The 24,314-nt window shown below is 41.0% G+C and overlaps 2 protein-coding genes across 4 annotated transcripts in view; one reads left to right on the top strand and one right to left on the bottom strand.

Annotated features, from left to right (window-relative positions):
- LOC131693751 (chondroitin sulfate N-acetylgalactosaminyltransferase 1) overlaps positions 1 to 24,314 on the bottom strand; it is a 182,219-nt gene that overhangs the window by 41,982 nt on the left and 115,923 nt on the right. The window contains exon 3 of the mRNA XM_058981870.1: positions 22,557 to 22,865. The gene's annotated coding sequence lies outside the window, so the exon portion shown is untranslated. The remainder of the gene's footprint in view (positions 1 to 22,556; positions 22,866 to 24,314) is intronic.
- The window catches only part of LOC131693752 (synaptobrevin), a 78,390-nt gene that overhangs the window by 18,228 nt on the left and 35,848 nt on the right, over positions 1 to 24,314 (top strand). The window contains exon 4 of one of the 3 annotated variants that reach the window (XM_058981872.1): positions 21,488 to 21,670. The exons of the other annotated variants lie outside the window; for them this stretch is intronic. Within the exon in view, the coding sequence (XP_058837855.1) occupies positions 21,488 to 21,504 (17 nt within the window). The 3' untranslated portion in view covers positions 21,505 to 21,670. Of the gene's footprint in view, positions 1 to 21,487; positions 21,671 to 24,314 lie in introns of those variants that run through there. 3 annotated transcript variants of the gene reach the window in all.

Genomic DNA, 24,314 nt, shown 5'->3' with positions numbered 1-24,314 from the left:
ATACAGCTACCTTTTGAAGCGTGTACTAGTCTACTGCGAAAATTCGAAGCAGAAGTCGACGAAGGTCACGGCCGGCGTGCCACAAGCCACTATATTTGGCATTGGAACATAATGTGTAATGGCGTGCTAACGCTATAGCTGCCTATCGGAGTCGAGATAGTCAGATTCACGAATGTCGTTATTGTAACGAAAACAGACGGGATGCTGGAAGAGGTGAAAACGCTGACCATCAAACATTTGAGAACAGAAATAATAGAGACATAATAGCTCGTCCGGACATACCGTAGACTCAGGTGATTCGCATTTTCAATGCCAAAAAATCCTGACTCCTGCGGTAGCAGACAAAGGGTTAAGTCGCCGGTAAATTCTAAGCTTACTCATATGACCTTTTCCACGCTTTTCTAAACTTTCTTCCTTCAACTCCTTGCTCTCCCTAATTGAATCTCGTTTAAAACATAAAGAGGAAAATTGACTCATTCTAAGTCATTAATAAAAAGGAAGAAATAGAGAAGTTACAGCTAGCTCGCCACAAAACAAAGGTGATGCTAGTTAGCAACTGTCCGCTTAGTTCATCTTCGGAGGCATAGCAGGCATAACATCGAAACGTGTACTGAAAGAACTGGGAGTGAAGATCGACGAAATTAATTCCCTAGATATAACCACTACCCAGGATTTTTTGGAAAGATGGGACACGCATCCATATTGCTTCGAATTGGGACAAATCTGGACGAAAATCGATCATTTTGTTCGGAATGTAGGTCATTTTGCTCCCCTCGAAGAGTGCACAGCTAGCCGCATTAGACAATTGCAGAATTTTTACATTTCTTTCTATAATCTAAACGTATTATGACTGATGCTTCGGTTCTAGAATCTGTAACCGATGATCTGAACTGTGTCGCCATAGCACGGACGCACGGTTACAGTGACATCCTTTCTCTTCAGCAGTTTATTTCACTTTCTCACTACTGATGGAAGTGCGCCAAGTAAAAGTGTTATACGTTGCACTTGTTGATTGATTTTAAAATATTAGTAAAATATTAGTAATTAGTAGGTTATGAGAGAAGCCAAAGCTTTGCGCATTACCTAAGTCAAGGAACTGAGGCGGTGTAAAGCTGATGAGGATGAGCCGTCGGATGCAACGGCCTCTCACAAACAAACCTGTTATCCACTCATAAACCCGGTCCACTCGAACATAAGAGTTGATTCCTTCTTTCAGTTCTTTGAATCTGTATGCCAAATAACTCTTTCACTGAAACTTCTGGTCTTTTCATCTACCCGGTTTACTCAAACATTGGGGGTTGATTGCTTCTTTCGTGCTTCATTTGAATCTGTATTAAAATCTAAATAATTGCACATTTTGACTGAGCGTTTGGTAATTTTTCCAAGTATTCATCCTTCTTTTGCATTGGAAATGTGTCGTGCTAAAACGAGTGGCCAACTACCTTATATGGTCTTCATAGGCGGCTCCAACTGGCAAAGGAGGGCACACCTTCCTGACAAAATAGTGAAGAATTTTGCAAACTTATTTCTTAACTCCGTTCCTATTCAGAGATTCACGAATAGTAAGACAAATCACATCATTTTTGAATGCAATCACTATTCTTTTTTCTTTACTAATCGTCAGTCCACTTCGCCATAGATTTTTTTAACATTAACAACACGTGGTGAATGTTTTTGTTTTCCAGTTAGTCAAGTCAAATTTTACGCAACTGCAACCGATCAGGATACAATGGATGATATAAAGGGTTTCACTATAGCAGGTCTGTTCGCGATAAAAACTGAGAAAGCATTTACAGAAAAACGAAATAACATTTTAATACAGTAAAGACCCGTTTTTATCACCCCTTGGTAAATTTTAGGCTGATAAAACAGGGTCATTCGATAAAATCGAGACATATATTTTTCTTTCTTTTTAAGAAACCGAAGCTCTTAAAATATTCTTCTTTAGTCCCTAGATAAGGCCTCATAACCTTTCTGATTATTTAGCTTCAATTTACCTTAAGGGGGTCTGACAGCGCAAAATAATTTTTTTTTGCATATTTCGGAAGGATTCACTCGAATTCAACTTGGTTCGTCTGCTAGAGCTAATCAAACTTTCAACTATCAATTTTCATATGAAGCTGATAAAATTGGAGGCTGATGAAATCGGGTGCTGATAAAATCGAGTCTTCACTGTACTTAAATGTTAATTAAATTTCAAGTTGACAAATAAGATATCAAGGTTTGTTTTTCATTTTGTTGCGTTTTGCCTTTTCTCATATAAAGAAAGGCTATGCAATAACCCCAAAAATCGATTTTCCAACCGAGGCCCGGGAGGCCGAGTGTCATATACCATTCGATTCAGTTCGTCGAGATCACAAAATGTCTGTGTGTTTTTTTTAGAGAGCAGTAAAAAAAATTTCAGGAAAACCCTGATACCTGAGGGAAAATGTACAAAAACCCCAATGTCTCAGGGAACGGGTTTGGGCTGCCATCACCCGACCCGATAAAAAACCACTGCTCTTGCCCAGAACCTGATTCCTCCCCGGCACTACCTTACGGCATTACTTCGGGGAGGGGTTTTTATGTGCATAGCACACACTCTAATTCAACTACTTACTAGTTCGTTTCTTCCGCAGGGTTACAGCCCCACTCCTCTACACACCATCAATTCTCTACCATCCACACAGACTGGCAAGTTCTGCATGGCAGTCGGAAAGCTGGCTGTGAGTCGAGGCTCCTCCCCTACGAATACAGTCTGGGCGGCAAACTTCAGACTGTCTAATTCACCGAGCCCTTCGGTTCCCTTGTGCCAGTTAGCACCGCAACTCCCTTCTCGCACCATTCAGCGCCGTTTACTCGTTGAGCACCAGACTTGTTCGCGAACTACTCGGTCTAGTCCCCGACGATGGACCTACCGTACTCCGACGGAGAATTCCCCGGCGAGAGAAGTTCTCCCGAAACCGAGCCAACCAACCAGTTGCCGAGGTCGGTCCGGCGATTCCGGTGGAGCAGGGCGTCCGGTTCGCTGATGCCCCGAAGACCTGCGACTGGTGGTATTTCGTCGCGGTCTACTCAGTCTAGTCCCCGGCGGTGGATCTAGCTTACGCCAACGGAGAGTTCCCCGGCGAAGGAGGCTCTCCCGATACCGATTCTTCTTTTGTTTTAGCACCACAATTTCTTGAGCCCTTTGGCTTCCTCTCGTTCCGTTTCGCCCGATCTACTCGATCTAGTCCCCGGCGGTGGATCTAGCCTACTCAACGGGCCATACAGTAGGTGCTGAGGTCTATCCGGCGATTCCGGTTGGAGCGTAACTTCCGGTTCACCGGCGCCCCAACGACCCACTGCTAGCTCTGCGACGCGGTCTACTCGGTCCAATCCCCGGCGGTGGATATAGCCTACTCACGAGCTACCCGGAAGGATGTCGAGGTCGGTTCAGCGATTCCGGTGAAGCTTGACGTCCGGTTCCCAGGCGCCCCGACGACCCAACTCGGTGCTACATCACGCACTACTCAACTGGTCCCCGGCGGTGGACCTAGTCTACACAGTTGGAGAGTTCCCCGGCGGCGGAATTTCTCTCGAAACCCGATTTGCGGTTTCTTGTTGGTCTCTACGCCACTTCCTCTGCAACTCGGAGAGCATGCTCGAGACCACTCTGTTGACAGCGTCCCAGGTATGTTCGTCACGGCACATCTCTTCGACGATATTGTCCGCTGTCATACCAGGTATACCCCTACGAACTTCTTCGAATCTAGGGCATTCGAAGACCACGTGTTCCGGTGTCTCCTGCACGGTCGCACAACCCGGGCAAAGGGGTGACGAAGCATGTCCAAACCGATGCAAGTACTTCCGGAAGCATCCGTGCCCGGACAAAAACTGCGTCAAATGGAAGTTCACCTCTCCATGCTTCCTATGTACCCAGGCCGATACATTTGGGATGAGTCGGTGGGTCCACCTTCCTTTCTCCGCGTTGTCCCACTCCTGTTGCCATTTAGTCAACGAGTCCGCTCGAACCAGTCTCCTAGCGTTACGTGCATTTCTCCGCTGATAGCATTCCACGTCCTCCGCCAGGCTAATGCAGATGGGGATCATCCCGGCGATAACGCATACTGCCTCCGACGATATTGTTCTGTAGGCACTCGCGACTCGTACGGCCATCAGTCGGAATGTCCTGTTTAGCTTTTCACGGTTCCGCTTGGTTTTCAGCGCAGCACTCCAGGCAGGAACCCCATATCGGAGTATCGATGACGAAACAGTAGATAGCAGACGTCTCGTGCTGCTTCTCGGACCGCCGACGTTTGGCATGATTCTCGCTATTGCGTTCGTTGCCTTCGCCGACTTTTCACAGGCGTAATCAACGTGGTTGTTGAAGCTCAACCGGTCGTCGATTATAACTCCCAATTGCTTCAATGCACGTTTCGATGCAATCACGTGCCCTCCGACGTCGATCTGCATCCGTTGGACCGATCTGCAGTTACTGACCAACAACACCTCCGTCTTGTGGTGAGCTATTTGCAGCTTGACCCCGTTCATCCAGCTCTCGATCGCGTCTATTGTCTCCGTCACCGACACCTCCACTTCTTCAAGTGTCTCACCCATCACCGTTAGTGACACGTCGTCCGCGAAACCTACGATTTTCACTTTCCTAGGCAGCTGCAGCGTTAACACCCCATCGTACATCCCGTTCCAAAGGGTTGGACCGAGAATGGATCCCTGAGGAACGCCCGCTGTGACGCGCAATGACTTCTGTCCTTCGCTCGTCTCGTACAGTAGCACTCTGCTCTGAAAGTAGCTCTTCAGGATCTGGCACAGATAGTCGGGAACCCTCATTCTATGCAGCGCTGCAGCGATGGCTTCCCAGCTGGCACTGTTGAACGCGTTCTTCACATCTATCGTGACCACAGCGCAGTATCGATCTCCTCTTCGCTTCTGTTTAGATGACTTCTCAGCACTCTCGAGCACTATCCGAATTGCATCCACTGTCGATGCTCCTTTGCGGAAACCGAACTGCATCTTGGACAGTCCGCGCTCACCTTCCATGAATTTCGTCAACCTGTTAAGAATGATCCTTTCCAGGAGTTTTCCGAGTGTATCCAGCAGGCATATGGGCCTGTAGGAGGTCGGGTCGCCAGGTGGCTTCCCTGGCTTCGGCAGCAACACCAGCTTCTGGACCTTCCACATTTCGGGGAAGTTGCCTTCATTTAGGCACTTCTGCATCGCTATCCTGAACATGTCCGGACATGCCAGGATCGCAGCTTTCAGTACCACGTTTGGTATTCCATCCGGACCAGGGGCTTTCTTTGATTTTAGGCGCTTCGATGCTTCTGCTAGCTCGTCGTTAGTCACTTGCCGATCCGTGCTTGTTCCTTCTTCTTCGCCGTACGGTGTCGGTGGCCATATAGTTGGATCGCGCTTCGGGAAAAGACCCTCGACGATTATCTTCAGCTTGCTCGGACACATTTCGGCTGGCGTCGTCGGACCCTTCATTTTCGACATCACTACTCGGTATGCGTCACCCCAGGGATTGGCGTCTACTTCTCGGCATAGCTCCTTGTGGCACTCTGACTTGCTAAGTCTGATCTCCCGTTTTAAAGCGGCCCTAGCTTCCCGAAACGCTGCCTTACGCTCTTCTCTATCTGGTTCCGACCTTGCTCTTTGGGCCCGCCTTCTGGCTCTGAGACAAGCAGCGCGTAACGTACTAAGCGTCTCGTTCCACCAGTAAGCTGGACGGCGTTTGTTGCGTGGTTCCAGTTTTCGCGGCATTGTGGCGTCACAAGCCGCCACAATCCTTCTTGTTAGGTCAGCCGCATCCACGTTCTCGGTCCCGCCGTTCGGCCGAAGTGTCTCAACAAAGAGGTCTTTGTTGAAGGCTTTCGTCTTCCACTTTCGTTCGCCGGTCACCCTTCTCTGTACTGCCGCGGGGTTCCGTTGACCGATACGGTAGCGAATCTCCTGGTGGTCACTATGCGTATACGTTTCGCATACTCTCCAATTCATGTTCGCCGTCAATGAGGGACTACAGAATGTGACGTCGATGATAGATTCCCTCCCGTCTTTCCGAAATGTGCTAACAGAGCCTTCATTGCACAATCGTACGTCTAACTTCGCTAGAGCTTCCTGCAGGATACACCCTCTTGTGTTGGTTACTCTACTGCCCCATTCCACAGCCCAGGCGTTGATGTCACCACCAATGACTACCGGCTTCCGATCAATCAACTGCTCGGTTAACTGCTCCAGCATTAGGGTGAACTGCTCTACTGTCCACCTTGGGGGAGCGTAGCAGCTACATACGAAGATGCCGTTTTTGGCTATCACGAAGTCCTCGTATGAACGTTCTACCACTTCTTGGATGGGGAATCTTCCCACTACTTGTATCACAGCGGTCCTGATCTATCCGCCACCCAGTTACCGTTATTAGGGGGGACTTGATAAGGCTCTTGCGATCAAAACGACATCGCACATAGTTTCTGTCGTAGACTGCCACAACAGTTGCTGTGCGGTATCACAGTGATTCAGGTTTATCTGGGTCACCTCCATCACCGTTGGCCTGCAGTCGCCTTCTTGTAGGCTGGGCATTTAAAGGCACCCGTCTGATGGTCGTTTCCTTCCGCTGGGGTGCAAAACAAGCACTTCGGCCTCTGCGTGCAGTCTCTCGCAAGATGGCCCGTCTCTCCGCATTTCCAGCACATCCCGGATCTGTCTGGGCCTTTGCAAGCCCCTGCTAAATGCCCAAAGCCTAAACTTTTGAAGCATTTCTCCGCTTGTTTATTTACTCGTGGGGCGGCTCTCAGTAGGCATCTCGACCATCCAACTGTAACTTTACCTACCTCCAGCGCCTTGTCTGCAGCGGTTACCGGTAAACGTATCATCGCTGTCTGCGTTTCTCCGTATCCCTTCCTTAACCGGATCGTCATGTGCACCTCGCCCAGTTTGCACTGCTGCTTCATAGCACCTCTCAGCTCGTCTTCCGTCGTTATTTCGTCGAGGTATGTTTGTATGTGTGTATGTATGTATGTGTGTGTATGTGCGGATTTGTTAACAAAATGTTCACATCGGTTTCTCGGAGATGGCTGAACCGATTTTTACAAACTAAGATTCAAATGAAAGGTATAATATTCCCATAGGTTGCTATTGAATTTCATTTTCAACCGACATCTTTTTCCGGATTACGAGTTGAAGAGTATGGTTACAAAACAAAATTTGTTGATTTGTCCACATCGGTTTCTCGGAATTTTCTGAACCGATTTTGACCAACTTGATTTTAAATGAAAGGTCCATCAGCTGCTGTTGAATTTTGTGTGGATCCGAGTTCTGGTTCCTGAATTACAGGGTGATACGTACGATTACGCAGCAAATCCCGATTCTAACGAATTCTGCGATGAATGTAAAAAGGTGAAATTTTTTCCAAAATGTAAACACAACTGTTGAATTTGTAGATCTAGGTCACCAACAGTCATTCAAGGTCTCTTTGGCCACACTGGCCACCATCGACGGATCCGGAAGCATCCAAATTCAGAGAAACGGTTATATTGGTTTCTCGAAAATGGCTAGACCGATTTGATCAACTTAGTCTCAAATGAAAGGTGTTGCGTCGCCGGAAACTGATATTAAATTCCATCTCCATCCGACTTCCGGCTCCGGAGTTACGGGTTGTGGAGTGCGATCACATAGAAAACTCCGATTCAAACCGATACCGCGATGAATGCAAAAACGTGCTCTTATATATACTTACTAAGTGTCATAAGAATGAAAGACATTTCCATAATGTTATATTGTACGAACCAGCGATTAAATCATAGTTTGGAGAAATGAGAAAGGCACAATTGCACCTCTAGGTGGATTAAAACAGGTTTTTACTTGGTAGTAAAACTTTTACGCCGACTCAGCACACGTCACGCCAGTAGTTAGACCATACTACCGATTTCGTCTATCGCGTGTCAGAATGAGAGATTCTGAACAGAAAAGATAACTCTGAACCGTACTCCGCTGACCTCCACCAAGGAGTCCGACATTTGCCTGATCCTCCGTATTCCATTTAATGACTACTTCGGGGGGAGGCTGTGCTCATGCACGTCACTTAATTCCAGGTCCAGCTGGTCATGCTAATTCGCTGGTCTCGTAACCGCTATATCAGTCCGGCACGGCATGATATTCTACATGCGCCCCACAGTGGGACCAATCTAAAAAACGTGTTTAATCCACCTAACAGTGTGATGAGACATTTCTTATAACTCTTATCACTCTTCGGATATTATATCGTTTGAGAGCATTTAGAACTTGATGCTTCGCGATGTTTTTGATAACACATACTACATGGGATAGTGGCAGGACTCAGAGAATCGCTCAAATCAGCACAGGACAACATCAGTGCTAGGAATCTGAAACCAAATCAATGGGAAAGCGAAAAAATGGCCCATAAAATAGACATACCAACGAATTATTGTTAATGCTCTGTTAATAAAATATCTATATTGTGGTGGGAAAACTGAATTTTCCTAAAGGGGTTATATATTGTACTGAAACAAAAAAAACGAATTTTTTTGAATCGATTTGAAGTTTATATTTTACTCAAATTTCCAACGCGACTGAGAACTAAGAAATCAACGCTTTTTCTTGAAAAGGGCGATACTAGCAGTGATACCATTCAAAGAAAATCAACAGTGTATATTTCCAGACTTGGTTTTATTTCCTATTTAAGAACTATTGTATTTTTTTACATTCTAGATTGCATGATTCAGTGATCGAAACCCAAAACTTCATAAAGTATTTGAAATTATTAAATTAAAATTTGTTTTTGCTATTGAAATTGACAAAATGATAGTATCGCCCCTTTGGCGATTGTTTACTTTTTCGGTCCCATCTATCAGCATTGAAGTATCGCCCTTACGTTTTTTTACAATAACTACCGTTTTACACCACCGATTTCGTCCGGGTTTTTTCAATAGAGATCATTGTTACTATTTACAGCTGGTATCAGTTTGATAATCCTAAAAAATACGAAAATAACAGTTTCGCCTCTAAACTGCTAGCAAAAAAAGTATCGCCCTGTTTGTTTGCATGGAGCGTGGAGGGCGAAACTTTAAATAAACAAACAAAAATACAGTTTCGCCTGTTGTACTTTTTGCTGTAGTTTAAGAAAGCAGTATCGTAGAATCCAAACTTTTAGGTTAATTTGTTGCGTTTCAAAGCCCTCATTCGCATGTATCTATGTTTACATTTGTAAGTATCGCCCTTTTCACAAAAAAAGCGTTGAAATGAAATCGCAGCTCCTGATATCACGCTATCTCTGAAGTACATGCGTGCATAGTTTCAAATTTTACTTCGACATCGACTTTTTCTAAAGGTGACTTCCCAGTAGTATTCTTGATTTGAATTATTATCGCTAATCCTAATGCAAAAGAACAAATAAAAACCACACGAAAACGAACCGTTTGGGAAAATCATCATCATTAGTGGAATTTTCATTTTCACGAAACTTTTCGATAACCTTCCGTCACTTGCGTTAATGCACTGGGTGCACAGTAGGGTGACAGGAAAAAATGACCCCTATCGGCCCACCTCTGCGTCGATTCCTAGTCCCACCAGGAGTACTTGCACCAAATTTGAAGCAAATCGGACAAGTCCAACTACCGCACCAACGGGCCTGAAGTTTGTATGGGAATTTTCAATAATTTACATAGAGAAAACCCACCAGCACACATTTTCGCCGCTAGGTGGCACTGTATGCATCGTATTATCACTGTAAGTGAAAATAAGAAGGATAATTGAATTGTCTACAACTTAGTCGAAGACTGCAAGTAAATCCGACTTTGTTAAAAGAAGTTATTAAACTTTTAATGAAGTGATGTCTGAGTCAGTTTTGCATGGGGCCTGATAGTGCGTGGTTGTGTATCAGTACTCGATTCACACGAACTAAACATTTTTGTGAAATAATCGTTGGGTTTAGCTCAATGGTATGTTCAGAAGAATTATAGTAAATAATACGAGTCATGCTTTGATTAGAAAATTTTAGTTCCACCTGTTACCGCATAGAGGGCGCCAACACTAACTTTTCAACGGAGAGAGATAGAAATTAGACCTGTGCGCCGCCACGCCACGCCGCCGCCGCCGGTAAATTTTAACAAACGCCGACGCCGAAAGGTAGACCGGCGGCGCGCCGCCGATGCTTTTTTCCCACGCCGACAATTCGCGAACTCGACAATCGTTGGCTCAAAATTTTAACCACAAATCTAGAAACATTGTCTATGGTCCGAATATACGACGTTAACTGATTCATGATTAATCATATATTGATGTTTATTTGGTATTAGTGGTTGTGAATTAGATCACAACATTAACAAAGTCTTGATATTTTCTCGCAAATCATTACACGACACTCGGAATACAATTCATGGATCCATTCTTGCTTCGTCAACTGGTTATGATTGCGAGCATATAAGTTACAATTCACCATTCGTGCGCGTGGAAATGTCCACAAATTAAAAAAAACGCTTCCACTTTCAAGATATAAGTAATGAAATTTACGATAATTTGCCTGATCTTAATCTTTGCACGTAATCAATTTCACTGGAATACAGTGTATTATTCATCGATTTTTTAACCGATTCATGATAGTATGCTAGACACGATTACCCGTCGAGCTCGTGAAACTGTTCATGATATAGTTCATGAAGTAATTAATTTTCCACATAATCTTAATATACTTACGAAAACAATTTCAAGGAACTCAGACTATTATTCATGGATTATTCGCTATGCTCTTTGGTTTTGAAATTTCTATGTGAGATATTGTGTACAAATGCTAGCAACCAGTCTCATAGGCGCGAGCATTAGATACAAGGAAACTACCAGGACCTGTAACCCTGTTATTATTTTGTTAAGATTCAGTGTAATGTTCGGAATTAAATGAAACTGCGCTAAGCATCAAAAATACATTACTTAGCCACAATTCAAATCCGTGAAATAATTAAGAAAACTATAAGACACGTGACTCTGTGTAAAAAATCCGACGATAAACTCAAGACTAAAATATCAAGTTAACACGAAGAGAATTTACGAAAATCGTTGCACATCATTCAATTCTTGACTTTTTTAGTCAATAAAGTTAATACAAATTAATGTATCATCAAGTTATGAACTAGAATCATAAAAATATTAAGCATATTCAGACACAACCACCTACTAAACATTTGAGTATAATGCCATATTTTTTGCGCGAACTAGTTTTTTGAAAACACAAAAATTATTTTCAATGCGAGGTTTACTTGTCATTGATTGAGTCGTGACCTATTTTAAAAAAAATTTCTCGAAGAATAGTTGGACGGAATAATCTTGACTTTTCGCGACGCTGGTGCACTGATGTGGCGATGCAGAGGGTAAGATTTCTGGTCTCAAAAATTATTCATCGTGTGATCTAGCCCCACTCAGGAAAGATTTTCAGTGTCAGTTGCATCAACCCGGTATCACAGACAAAAAAGACGTAACACGAGATGAATTTTCATCACTCGTAGAAAAAACGGTCGTTTTACATTACAAAAAATGCGCCATATCAGCGAGCGTGGTGTTAGTGAAGAGATTTTGACACAGAGCTAAATGCGTTACTTAGTTTCCGCACCCACCCAAAAACGTTACCGTTTTTTTAATCTCATGCAAACCAAAACAAACAAAATTGGCCGGAAATGTGAAATTCATTCTTGTCGAAGTGCCCAAGGCGGGAGTTTTTCACAATTATTTCTTAAGTTACAACACGATGCCGATCGCTGAGTAAGCACTTAATAGGATGTTAGTAATTTAATTGATTCGATGTATCGAATCTGACTAGGTGTATGCAATGGATTCGAATTTGTTGGTCCCCGAATCTGCTGGAGCAATTGGCGGAGTGCAGGTGCTACGAAAACTAGAGATACGCTCAGACCATTTTCAATCAGACTTGTTTAGTAATCAGTTTCAACCCAACATCAAGTCGTGGAATTATTATGAATGATAGTAACTGTATATTTAGGTTTCGTTATGGTGTAGATCTGTATGACTCCAGCAAATCGAGCATACTTTGCACTCTAGATAGAAGCAAATCTTAAGTTGAAAGAAAATGTGGTGTCACGGAATCGTATGCGTTATTTTGTACTTACAAGAAGTAAAAGTAAATGCCAACCAGGAAAATGAAGTAAAAGTTCCTTACATGACCATTAAAAGTGACATTTCTGCGCTGTAATGCCATTAGTAACGCCTCGTGTTAGGGTACCCGATATCTGTGGGATTCTTAAAGAGCGACGGTAAAGAAGACTAAAATGAAACAAAAAACAATGAAACGACAACTAGAATTAATTTCCTCAAACAAAAACTATTTTACCGTTTTAATTTCCCAAACATAGAACTATAAATAATTATTATGGGTTATTGAAATACAGTCGTTACTCTGCATTCTTTAAATTTGTCCATTGCAATCATTATTTCATGCGAAGTCGTAGTATGCGACATCGACAATTTTTCTATTTCGTTCTTTAAATTTTGCAACTGTAAAATAGTCCCGCCATTCATTTATTATCTTGCATTTGGCAAGCAGGGTGGGCACTTGTGACGCATCAGCGAAATTAAATGCATTTCTTTCCATCAAAATAGAAATTCATAATGCATTTTGCGTTGCAAGTAAGACGTCAAAACCCTACAAAAAACTAGCCCTACATTCAACAAAACATCTAACAAAGTGGATCAGCGTAGGACGATTGTTAAACAATCTTTTCTGCGAAGGAGTGCAAAGTTGTTGCAAAAATGGAAATTAAATGCATTTTTTCTAATTTGAAGCAAATTTGTTATACATTCTGAAAGTGATCTGCCCCTAGGTGGGCACTATTGGGGCTTCAGTTGAAAAAAAATTACTTGATATGATTGCGAGAATTCCATTTTGTGCAATGTGTTCAACAGATGTCGCTAGTACATCGTGAGCGATGATTTTTTTAAAGAATTTTCTTCAAGCTGGTAACGTCTGTTTGTATGTGCTGCGAAGTCTGTTACCAATTTGGGAAAGGAATTTTACTGCCAAGAATTGTTTTTAGTTACATAGGCGTCAATATTCGTCACGCCGACACACGCCGGCGCGCCGCCGCCGATAGGGTCCAACGGCGTGACGCCGCCAACGCCGCCGCCGCCGGTCAAATATGTCGCTTACGCCGCCGCCGATTAAAAATGCATCGGCGCACACCTCTAATAGAAATTTGGTGTCTTCTATAAAGTTATAGAACAGGCATTTTTCAGTATTTCTTCTGAACATCTTGATACTCTATCTCTCTTCTATGAAAAGTTAGTAGTGGCGCCCTCTATGCGGTCACAGGTGGAACTAAAATTTTCTAACCAAAACATAACTCGTATTATTTACTATAATTCTTGTAAACATACTATTCCGCTAAATCTAACCATCATTTCACAAAAATATATAGTTCGCGGGACTCGAGTACTGATACACAACCATGCACTGCTAGGCCCCATGCAAAACTGACTCAGACATCACTTCGTTAAAAGTTTAATAACTTCTTTTAACATAGCCGGATTTACTAGCAGTCTTCGACTAAGTTGTAGATAATTAAAATATCTTTCTTATTTTCACTTACAGTGATAATACAATGTATACAGTGCCCCCTAGCGGCGAAAATACGATCTAGTGAGTTTTCTTCATGTAAATTGTTGAAAAATCCAATATAAACTTCAGGCACGTTGGTCCGGTAGTTAGACTTGTCCGATTTGCTTCAAATTTGGTACAAGTACTCCTGGTGGGACTAGGAATCGACTCAGGGGTGGGCCGATTGAGTTTTCAAAAATTCATCATTTTTCTGGGCAGCCTAGTGCACAGTGCTTTAAAAATCTAGCGAAATCGTCTTAGGGCACCAGCGGGTCTGTAAAGAATACTAAATATTAATTTCTATTCCATACTTTTCAGTTCAGCAATTCGAGAGATCGTGCTCACCGCAAGCCATGAAAAATAGACTACGTTGTGAAGCGATGGTCACTATTTATTAAAAAATCACGGTTGAATAAAAAATAAAACTATTAAAAAATTTCAAATAGTTTATAATTTTCACAAACTTATTAGGAAAAATTGTTTAATAAGCTTTCGTAATATTGTGTAGGAAAAAAGCTGAAAATTTGAAAATAAATCTGAGGATTATGATTGATTACAGAACTCTGGAATTTTATATTGGAATGTTTTCAGGCAGGAATTTGATATTGATGCTATTAGACAACTGTGAAATCAAGATCAATAGATCAGTTACATATCAGGACCCCATTCCGACAATTTATCAAAAGTCCTCATGATGTTTACAACAACAGAATATCAATCTACGGATCAGATAATGTTATTGTAATATTGAATTGAATCAGTCTGCATCAATAAATTTTCAACTCCAATCCAATATTTTTTTTTGGTGTGGGGGGGGGGCTGTATGGCGTTAAACCCCAAAACCTTCTTTTGGCTACGCCGTTGCTTGGAGTTATTTATTTCGCTTTTCATTTTCCGAAAGGTTTCAGATCTATCCGATGGTCATAAGTTAGAAAAATTGCAGTCAGAAGGTTCGCATAAATGTACATTTTTGCACTGATAAGTTATCAAGTTCCTTTCAGACAACTTGGAAGTGTTCGGTGATTATTTCTAGTGGTTGTAGATAGAAAAATGAAATACAAAATTCGATTTATCGAAATAATGTTTGGCTTATTTCAATGGATTATTACTATATTGAACAATAAATAGGCGACGAAGAGTAATCCACAAACAACAAGCCATAACTTTTAAAGTATTCAAAATAGATATTTGAAGTCTTCAGTAAAGTTATTCGCAAAAGTAAGAGCTACAAATTTGCTGAAGGCATCATTTCGTTATAATCACTTCCAAGAAAATTTGAGAAAATATCTCACTCATAGGGGGATTAATCAGCAAAAGCACAATACCAAAAGAAAGGACATATTACCTCCATTAAATTCTCCGAAGATACAATTGACCTAAAATAAGCCGTTTTGGCGTTAATAATAGATTACATGTTTTTGGTCATATTTCTGGCAAAGGGAAATGATAAAAATCTTTCGTCCGCATTTAATGTTAAATATCTCTTTTGATAATAGTCCGATTTCAAAAATCTATAGCTTGTTCGAAAGGTATTCGTTAAAGCTGTCTAAAAACATATAAATTGGTAATCTATATTGTCAATTTCTGCAGATAATTTAAAAAAACTGCAAAAAACACCATTTTTACGCAGTCAAACATTTATATCTTAAAAACTAAACATCAGAATCAAAAACAAATTAATAGCGTTCATACTGTTTTTTAGTTCTTTCATTTAAAATTGGTTTGGATAAGATCGGTTCAGCCATTGCTGAGAAACACGAATGAGAATTTGTCCGTTACATACACACACACACACAGACACACACACACACACACACACACACACACACAGACATTGTCCCAAATCGTCGAGCTGAGTCGATTGGTATATAAGACTCGGCCCTCCGGGCCTCGGAAAAAATCTTGAAAGTTTGAGCGAATTCTATACATTTCTTTTATAAGAAATGTAAAAGGTGGGACAAAACCTATTTGAGGCCTTAGATGTCATTTTAGAGCCAACATTTCTTCGTATGATATGTTCACAATATTATTCTGCAACTTTTTAAATAGAATATTTTGTTGTTGGACTAAAGTAGAGTACCCGAGCAAAAATTTTTTTTTCAAAAAGTTGTTTTAGAGGGTCGATGTCTTCGACAAAGTTGTAGAATATTATGTTTTGAATAACTTCTTCTAAGATACCACAGACATCAGACCTCAAATTTGAGGCAAAATTGTTGTTTTTTGAAAATATGATCAAAAAATCAGTTTTTCGATATTTCCATGCTATAAACCTTAATTTATTAATTTAATATGTTCTACAAACTTGCAGGTAACACTAAAATACAACTTTTTGTTGAAGGAACTAATAACCTAAAATCAATATTTTGGCATCTAAAACTATTTTTCATATAAATTTACTCTATTTTCATCAAAGATTTCTGTTTTTAGGTGCACTTTTGTGCAGCTAAACTTCGGCTATATCTATACTCTATTATTCGTAGAATAAAATTAATACTACATAGAAACAGGATATAGTTGGACGCGTTGTTTGGGTGACCATTCATGTACGACGGTTTATAACATAAAATGTGTTTATATTATTTTTAATTTATATACATTATTAGCTATTAACAAAATCTTATATTTTGCACGCACTTACAAGCATGTAGAACATATTGAGTTAATCAATTACGGTTACAATATGGAAAAGTGAAAAAATAATATAAATTTTGAATTTAAACTGCCAAAGAACAACGATTTCAGATTAAAAAATAAATCTACCGTATGTATAAGGTATTTTTAACAAAAATGTTCGAAATTGAATATTATAAAACTTTGCTGAAGTCCTCAACCATCTAAAAAAATAGAAATGATTCAATTATGTTGTGAATATTTTTCCACACACTTAGGTTCTATAATATCTAAGGCCTCAAATAGGTATTGTTCTACTTTTATGAATTGTAGAACTAATCTTATTGGTTAAACTAAAGTAGAAATCCTGAACTAAAAAAATCAAATTTTCTTTAAATGGTTGAGGTCTTCAGCAAAGTTGTCAAATATTGTATTTGGAACAATTTTGTTGAAAATACCATTTATTTTTTTTTGAGCCGAAATCGTTGTTCTTTGGCAGTTTAAATTCAAAATTTATATTATTTTTTCACTTTTCCATATTGTAACCGTAATTGATCAACTCAATATATTCTATATGCTTGTAAGTGCGTACAAAATATAAGATTTTGTTAATAGCTAATAATATATATATAAATTAAAAATAATATAAACACATTTTTTTGTTATAAACCGTCGTACATGAATGGTCACCCAAACAACGCGTCCAACTATATCCTGTTTCTATGTAGTATTAGTTTTATTCTACGAATAATAGAGTATCGAAATAGCCGAAGTTTAGCTGCACAAAAGTGCACCTAAAACAGAAATCTTTGATGAAAATAGAGTAAATTTATATGAAAAATAGTTTTAGAAGCCAAAATATTGATTTTAGGTTATTAGTTCCTTCAACAAAAAGTTGTACTTTAATATTACCTGCAAGTTTGTAGAACATATTAAATTAATCAATTAAGGTTTATAGCATGGAAATATCGAAAAACTGATTTTTTGATCATATTTTCAAAAAACAACAATTTTGCCTCAAATATTAGGTCTGATGTCTGTGGTATCTTAGAAGAAGTTATTCAAAACATAATATTCTACAACTTTGTCGAAGACATCGACCCTCTAAAACAATTTTTTAAAAAAAAAAAATTTTGCTCGGGTACTCTACTTTAGTCCAACAACAAAATATTCTATTTAAAAAGTTGCAGAATAATATTGTGAACATATCCTACGAAGGAATGCTGGCTCTAAAATGACATCTAAGGCCTCAAAAAGGTTTTGTCCCACCTTTTTTGGATTGGTCCCACTGTGCGCCCCTCTCTGCGTTGACCAGTTGGGTGATCCCGCCTCGTACATGCCTATATGCCTACTGGATACATTCGGAAAACTAATCGACGACCGATTGATCGTCAATAACCACGTCGACTACGCCTGCTAAAGATCGGCGAAGGCAACGACCGGGATAGCGAGGATCATGCCAAACGTCCGTGGTCCGAGAAGCAGCACGAGACGTCTTCTAGCTAGTGTTTCGTCATCGATGCTGTGATATAAGGTTCCGGCCTGGGGTGTAGTGATGAAAACCAAGCGGAATCGCGAAAAGCTGTACATGACAGTCCACGTGATAGCCCTACGAGTCGCGAACGCGTACAGAATATTATCGTCGGAGGCGGTATGCGTTATCGCTGGGATGATCCCCATCTGCATCACCCTGGTGGAGGATATCGAGTATTGCAATCGGAGAAACACCAGAAACGCATGGAAGAAAATCGATTTAATGGCAAGGTGGCTTCAGGAATGGGACAATACGAAACAAGGTAGACCTACCGGCTCATCCTAAACCTGTTGGCGTAGTTTAATAGAAAGCACGTAAAGGTAAACTTCCACCTGACACAGTTTCTGTCGGGCCGCGGTTGCATCAGAAAATATCTTCATCGGATCGGGCACGCAACGTCACCGTTGTGCCCGGAGTGTGAGAACATCGGAGAGACACCGGAGCACGTGGTCTTTGAATGTCCGAGATGCTGTCACAATGACAATGTTCACAAAATGATAAACGACGTAATCCCGAAGAACGCAGTCAACAAGCGGTGACGCAGATCATTACAGCCTTACAGCGGAAATGGCGTGATAGACAGCGAGCAACGGTTTCAAAAGAGCAATCCCCGCCTGAAAGCTCGGCTGGAGTAGTCTAGATCTACCGCTGGGGATTAGTTGAATATACCACGACAGAGCACCGGATATCGAAGCGCCAGTGGACCGAACGCCAAGCTCAACCCACAATCGCCGGACTGACCACGGCACCCACCGGTAGACCCGAGAGAACTATAGCAAAAACAAAAGATGAATCGGTGTTATGAGAACTTCTTCCGCCGAGGAATTCTCCGTCGGCGTAAGCAAGATTCACCGAGAACTAGACTGTGTAGATCACGACGAGACACCACCAGTTGTGTGTCGTCGGGGCACCAGCGAACCGAACGCCTTGTTCCACCGGAATCACCGGACCGACCTCGGAGCCTGGTTGGCTCGGTCGAAGTAAGGTAGTTCCATCGTTGGGGACTAGAGCGAATAGTTCACGAACAAGTCGAGAGCTCAACGAGAAAGTGGTATTAAATTGCGCAAGAAGGGAGCCAAAAGGTCTAAAGAAGTTGTGGTATTAAATGGCACCGGGTAGAGAGCCAAATGGCTCAAGAAATTGCGGTGCCGAATGGCACAAGGGAGCTGAATGGCGCTCAGTAAATTAGACAATGTGAAGTTTGCTGCCCACGTTGTCCTCGTAAGGAAAGAGCCACGTTGTGTGGATGGTCAATAACTAGTAGTTTGTCGAGTAGGGGTACTGTGACCTTACTGAAGGAACAAACTACGAAGTATGCACATAGAAAAGACCCCTCCCGAAGTAACGCTATAAGATAAAGCCGGGTCAAGATTGTCAGGTGCAAGAGTAATTATTTTAGCGGGTCGGGTGGCTGCCCAAACCAGTCCCCGGAGTTGTTGGTTTTTGTAGGTACATTTTGTACCTGCTCAGGGTGTTTTCAAACTTTTTTCTGCTCTCTAAAATAACATCAATTAAACTTGGCTCTACATCTCCGAAAGCGATTGATTATCGCTTATCAAAAGTATTACTTCCTATGTAAAATAGTCAAAGGAATCGAATGGGAATAGTTAGAATGACCACACAATACGTGTGAACCCGTTTTACCCCAATTCTTTGTATGACTCAAGTTCGTAGTTAAACCTGTATCTCGAAATACGACTAATTGCGGCTGATTAAAAGTATTGCTTTTTATGTAAATAATCCAATGAATCAAATGTAAATCCAAGTCCATGTAAACAGTACAAGCGAACTATCAAAAATGAACACTCAATTCATTTATGACGTCTCCGTAAAGTATTCAATGGAATTGTGGGAAAACAGGTTAAAACGTTCCGTGCGATAATCTGCAAACGTTTCTCTAAGCTTTTTACATAAGAAACACTAGTTTTGATCATCCGTATTCAGTCTCTTTCAGGAATATAAATTCCTGTTTAACGGAAAAATTGAGTGATGGGAATATTGGTGTAAAAAGGATTCATACGTTTAGTGCGGTCATTACTATTGTCTGCAATCGAATCTCTGAGCTTTTTTACATAAGACACTTTACTTTTGATGAGTCGCGTTCAGCCTATTCCAGAGATAAAGATCCATGTTTGACAACAAATTACAGTTATGGGAAGAATTGAGGTAAAACGGATACAAACGTTTCGTGCGGTCATTCTAACTGATTGAAATCGATTCTATGGTCGTTTTTATATAATAAACACTACTTTTGATCAACCGCAGTCAGCCTACTTCCAAAATGTAGATCCTTGTTTAACACCAAATTTGAATTTTAAGAAGAATTGGGGTAAAATGGGTCTGTATCCGTTTCGTGCGGTCATTCTATCTGTCTTAAATCGATTCCATGGACTTTTCTACTTAAGAAATACTACCGCATTCAGCCTCTTTGCGAGATTAAGACCCATACTTAACTATAGTCTTGACTTAAGGGAAGAATTGGGGTAAAACGGGTCAAAATGTTTCGTGCGGCCATTCCAGCTATGTGCAATAGATTTCTAGCACTTTTTAACATAAGGAATGCTATTTTGGTCAACCGCATTATGTTATGCAGTCATTTTTCGAAATATTCTTAAACACAAGGGGTATTTGGGGCAAAACGAGCATGATAGCGTTTCGTGCGGTCGTTCTAAATGCCTGCAATCGATTTTTGAGAGCATTTTACATAAAAAAACCTTTTTGGTATACTTTAGTCAGCCTGTTTTGGGTTCATTTTTTCCCACTGTGCATTGGCTGATGCTCCACCTTGTTAAAAATTGGACGGGTAGAAAATTGAAATTGATCACTGGTGTACTAATATACCACAGTCACAGATTTTTGTTCCTTGAATGCGTTCATTTCTATACTACCCATGATCGCATAGTTGTCCCGTTTTCTATGGGATTTCCTATCTTTCTGGGACTGATATGTGATCATGGGCAGTATAGAAGCACTATAAACTAGCGTAATAAGATTTTGATCAACAGAAACAGCAACAGATTCAACATGGTTCGATTTGAACAATTGAATGCATACAATTGCTCTAATCAATTAGAAGGGCCCATCGGTAATACCTGGTTTGGGGCCCGACGCGGCTCTCTACGGTCCTGTGTACCCCTTGGCAAAGATTGGTCTCTACCATGTACCCCTTTCTGGAAATTGCTTACCGCCATTACTCTGTCAGAAATGACAAAATGATTTTCAAGAGGATGGATACCATATTTTATATCAATTAGAATCCAATTTCTGAACATTATTGACACAACAATAAAAAAATAAAGACAAATATCCGACGGGAATGCAAGGATAACAAGCATACAAACGCTCGAGCCCCTCGCGATTATCCACCGACATCTAAGCCCGCGATCTCGCGAACACGAAAAAAGCCCAAAACCATATAAAATCTACATTAATAATTTACAATGCTTCAGTCACATGTGAAATTTCATCGATATGTTCCAAAGATTCCAATTTTGCGCTTTCAAACCGATATAATAGTGTTTCTGAATCCTGCATATACGGCCAGGTCTGACGATATAACAAGAAAAGCTTTCTGCTTAGATATTTGTTTTCCGTTCTGCATTCTCGTGCGTGTGTATTTACTGTAATCGAACAGCTAGATTTTCTAGCACGCAAACCAGTAGCTAGATAACTAATAATTTCAATGGGATACTAACAACTTCAAAGGATATCAGAAGATGTTTATTGATTGATGAATTTCTTTTCTTTTTCAGTTTCTATCTACTTTTAGTCCTTCTCCCAGAGAAAAACATCGTCCCTCCATACTTTACAAACACAAATGAAAAGAAAAACACCAACGCACATTTTTTGCCAACATTTGACGATTGAAATCTTCGCTCAGATATTTTTTTCGCAACCCCGAAGCACAACTTGAAAGAGAGCAGGAAAAAACAGAATCATCCATCGCCCTTTTATACCATAAAATAAAAACTGGGAAAGAAATGTAATCCTTCGGTCGTTATCACCTAAAGTTGGGTTCGTTCTCACGACACAAAAAGGGACAACATGTTTACATTGGGAATGAAAATGCGTTTCCTTTGAAGTTGATAGCTTAGAAATCTCGTCAGTCTCGAACTGCAGAATATCATCATCATCATCCTTACCGGTCGCAGTGTCCTTATTCCCTAGCTATGATAGAAATTGCCCGTCGTCGTCCGCACTCGGTGCCCCGTCAGACAGAGTAAGAGTAGAAAACCATGTTATGCTACTCGTTTATTATTCCTTTCTGCTCACGGAAATGGTTAAGGGCCATGCATATATGTAATCACATTTACGGACTATTAACAGAGTTAACACAATCGAATGCCAGCTAAGTTCGGCACAAACCAGGTTGATACATGATAAAGAAAAAAAGGAACGGAAAATATTTGCTTTTTGTAGACTTTTATGTAATTGTTATACAGACACAAATAATATTACAATTTATTATGTATTCAAAACTAATTATACGATGTAAAAGAAAACAAACCAGCTTTTTGTGTGAGTTGTTACATTTCAGTCATTTGTGGACGTCCTTCCGTCATGGGCTTCGTTTGCTTTGTAAATACAGCTTAAACATACCCGAAAGCCCTTAAAACTCTCTCATGTACAGTCATTGCTCATTCCATTACGCCCATGTGTGTGTCTAGGGTAGGCGCTCTCTAATTCATCTCTGCATATCTATTTCTTCTATCCCTTTGAACGCATTGGGATGTATCTGCGAAACCACTGATTGAATGCTGACTAGTAACTAATAAAACGAATAAGAGATCGTCTACCCTATATGTTTAAACTCGTACGTACCTCGTTCACCGCCAGCAACAAAACAGGATCCGAAACGTTTGGCTTCGTTCAGTTCCACTCCTTCTTGAAAAGATGGTGACGGTGTGTGCACCAGGAAAGATGCATTACACCCCAAACACTAAACTAGATTTGTTCCTATCCGTGGTTCGATCGGGCGATATTTGTCTTGTGCAAATTGTGGGCGAATGAAGATACCTAAAGTATTGTGTGACAAACTATCACTTCTTTTGTACGCCCTTCCGAGAGTCAGTCAGTGCACATAGTCGAGTAGAGTGTATGTATCCGACACGTACGGTGCACCAGGTTTTCCTGAAAGGTGGAGCAAAAAAATGTTGCTCGTTAGATAGTTTGTTTGTTTTCAGATTCAGGGAACATATAAACAAATAGAATAATGCTATACTGAAATTGTGTTCAGGTTTGTTTTTGGATATATTTTTACCTTTTCCCCTCAACAATTGAACAAACCATCGACACTGAAACATTTCATCACGAAATTACTCATACGATGAAGTAAATTGCGAAACCAAAAACCCTTTGACTGAAACTCCCGGTGCAGTAATCTACCGAGCAAGTATTGCTGATTGGAATAATGAAGACTATCTGTCCGTCTGTCGGTCGGTCTGAACAACCGGACCCACCACGAACGAAGCGAGCACAGGATGCGGAAAAGCACATCCAGGCGTGAAATTCAATTCCGCAGATTGCTCGCTTTCGCATTCACCAATGAATAGTGACGACAAATCTTTGCACTGCTGGCTGAGTAATTGAGATCGTTTCCTGATGCGACGGGCCGAACAGAACAGAGATGGCAGGGCGGCAGGGACGACCACTGACTGGAGTCACCCGGGTCCAAAACCCAACAAATGAGTTCGCAACATTCTGGTGGCACTATGAGCACCCCAATGCACAGTTGGAAACTGATCCGTAACTGTTTGCATTCAACGGTGCAATCGTGTGTTGCTAGGTGGGAGTTGCAATCCTGTGACAAGGACAACCACGCGAACGCATTAATTGGACTTCGCCATCGGGGAATCCGCTTACAGTGCTAAGCTGTACAGCAAAGTTGGACAATTGCGACATATCTGAAGTTTTGGACGGTTCTAAGAGTGCTCGTTTGGCTTTGAACGCTACACAAAAATGGAACAAATATTCCGTCGTTCTAACGAGAGTGAATATTTGCACTCGTTAAGTGAAGTCAGTAATAGTGTTTTCGTTTTTACATAGCTGTCTGAAGTTATTTTACTCCCTCCAGAAACGCTAGATTCAATATTCTGTAAATTTGTAAAATCAATACGAAAGAGAAAGTTGGATTTTGTGTTTCGAATTTTCATCTCATCAGTAAGTAGCACCAACTTAGGTCAAGCTAGACGATAAATGAAAATTAGCACGAACTATACACCAGATTAAAAACAGTCACACAACTTGTATGCATATCCAAAAAACTGGCTGGAAGCTGTGGATTGCTGATGATAAAGCGAAAATGAACTCTTGTTTAGAGGTTTGAGAACCAAACGCCCGTTGCTATGCAAAATGTACTCCCTCGAGGGAAACAAGTTTGTGCATAAGGGCACAGCACCTAACTCAGATAATGATAATTTTCTTGTGAAATAGAACTGCTTCATACTTAAGCTGACCAACCGTGCGGAATTTGGGAGGACAGTACGGATTTTTGGTCGTGTGTCCGGAAAAAATACTTGTACGGATTTGTCCGGAATTTGTACGGAATTTTCAACTTCAGTGGAAGTGGAAGTACTCCCG

This window comes from Topomyia yanbarensis, chromosome 3, assembly GCF_030247195.1.
Source record: "Topomyia yanbarensis strain Yona2022 chromosome 3, ASM3024719v1, whole genome shotgun sequence".
NCBI lineage: Eukaryota > Metazoa > Arthropoda > Insecta > Diptera > Culicidae > Topomyia > Topomyia yanbarensis.
The sequence above is the reverse complement of the archived record's forward strand: the minus strand, read 5'-3'. Positions and strand labels throughout refer to the sequence as shown.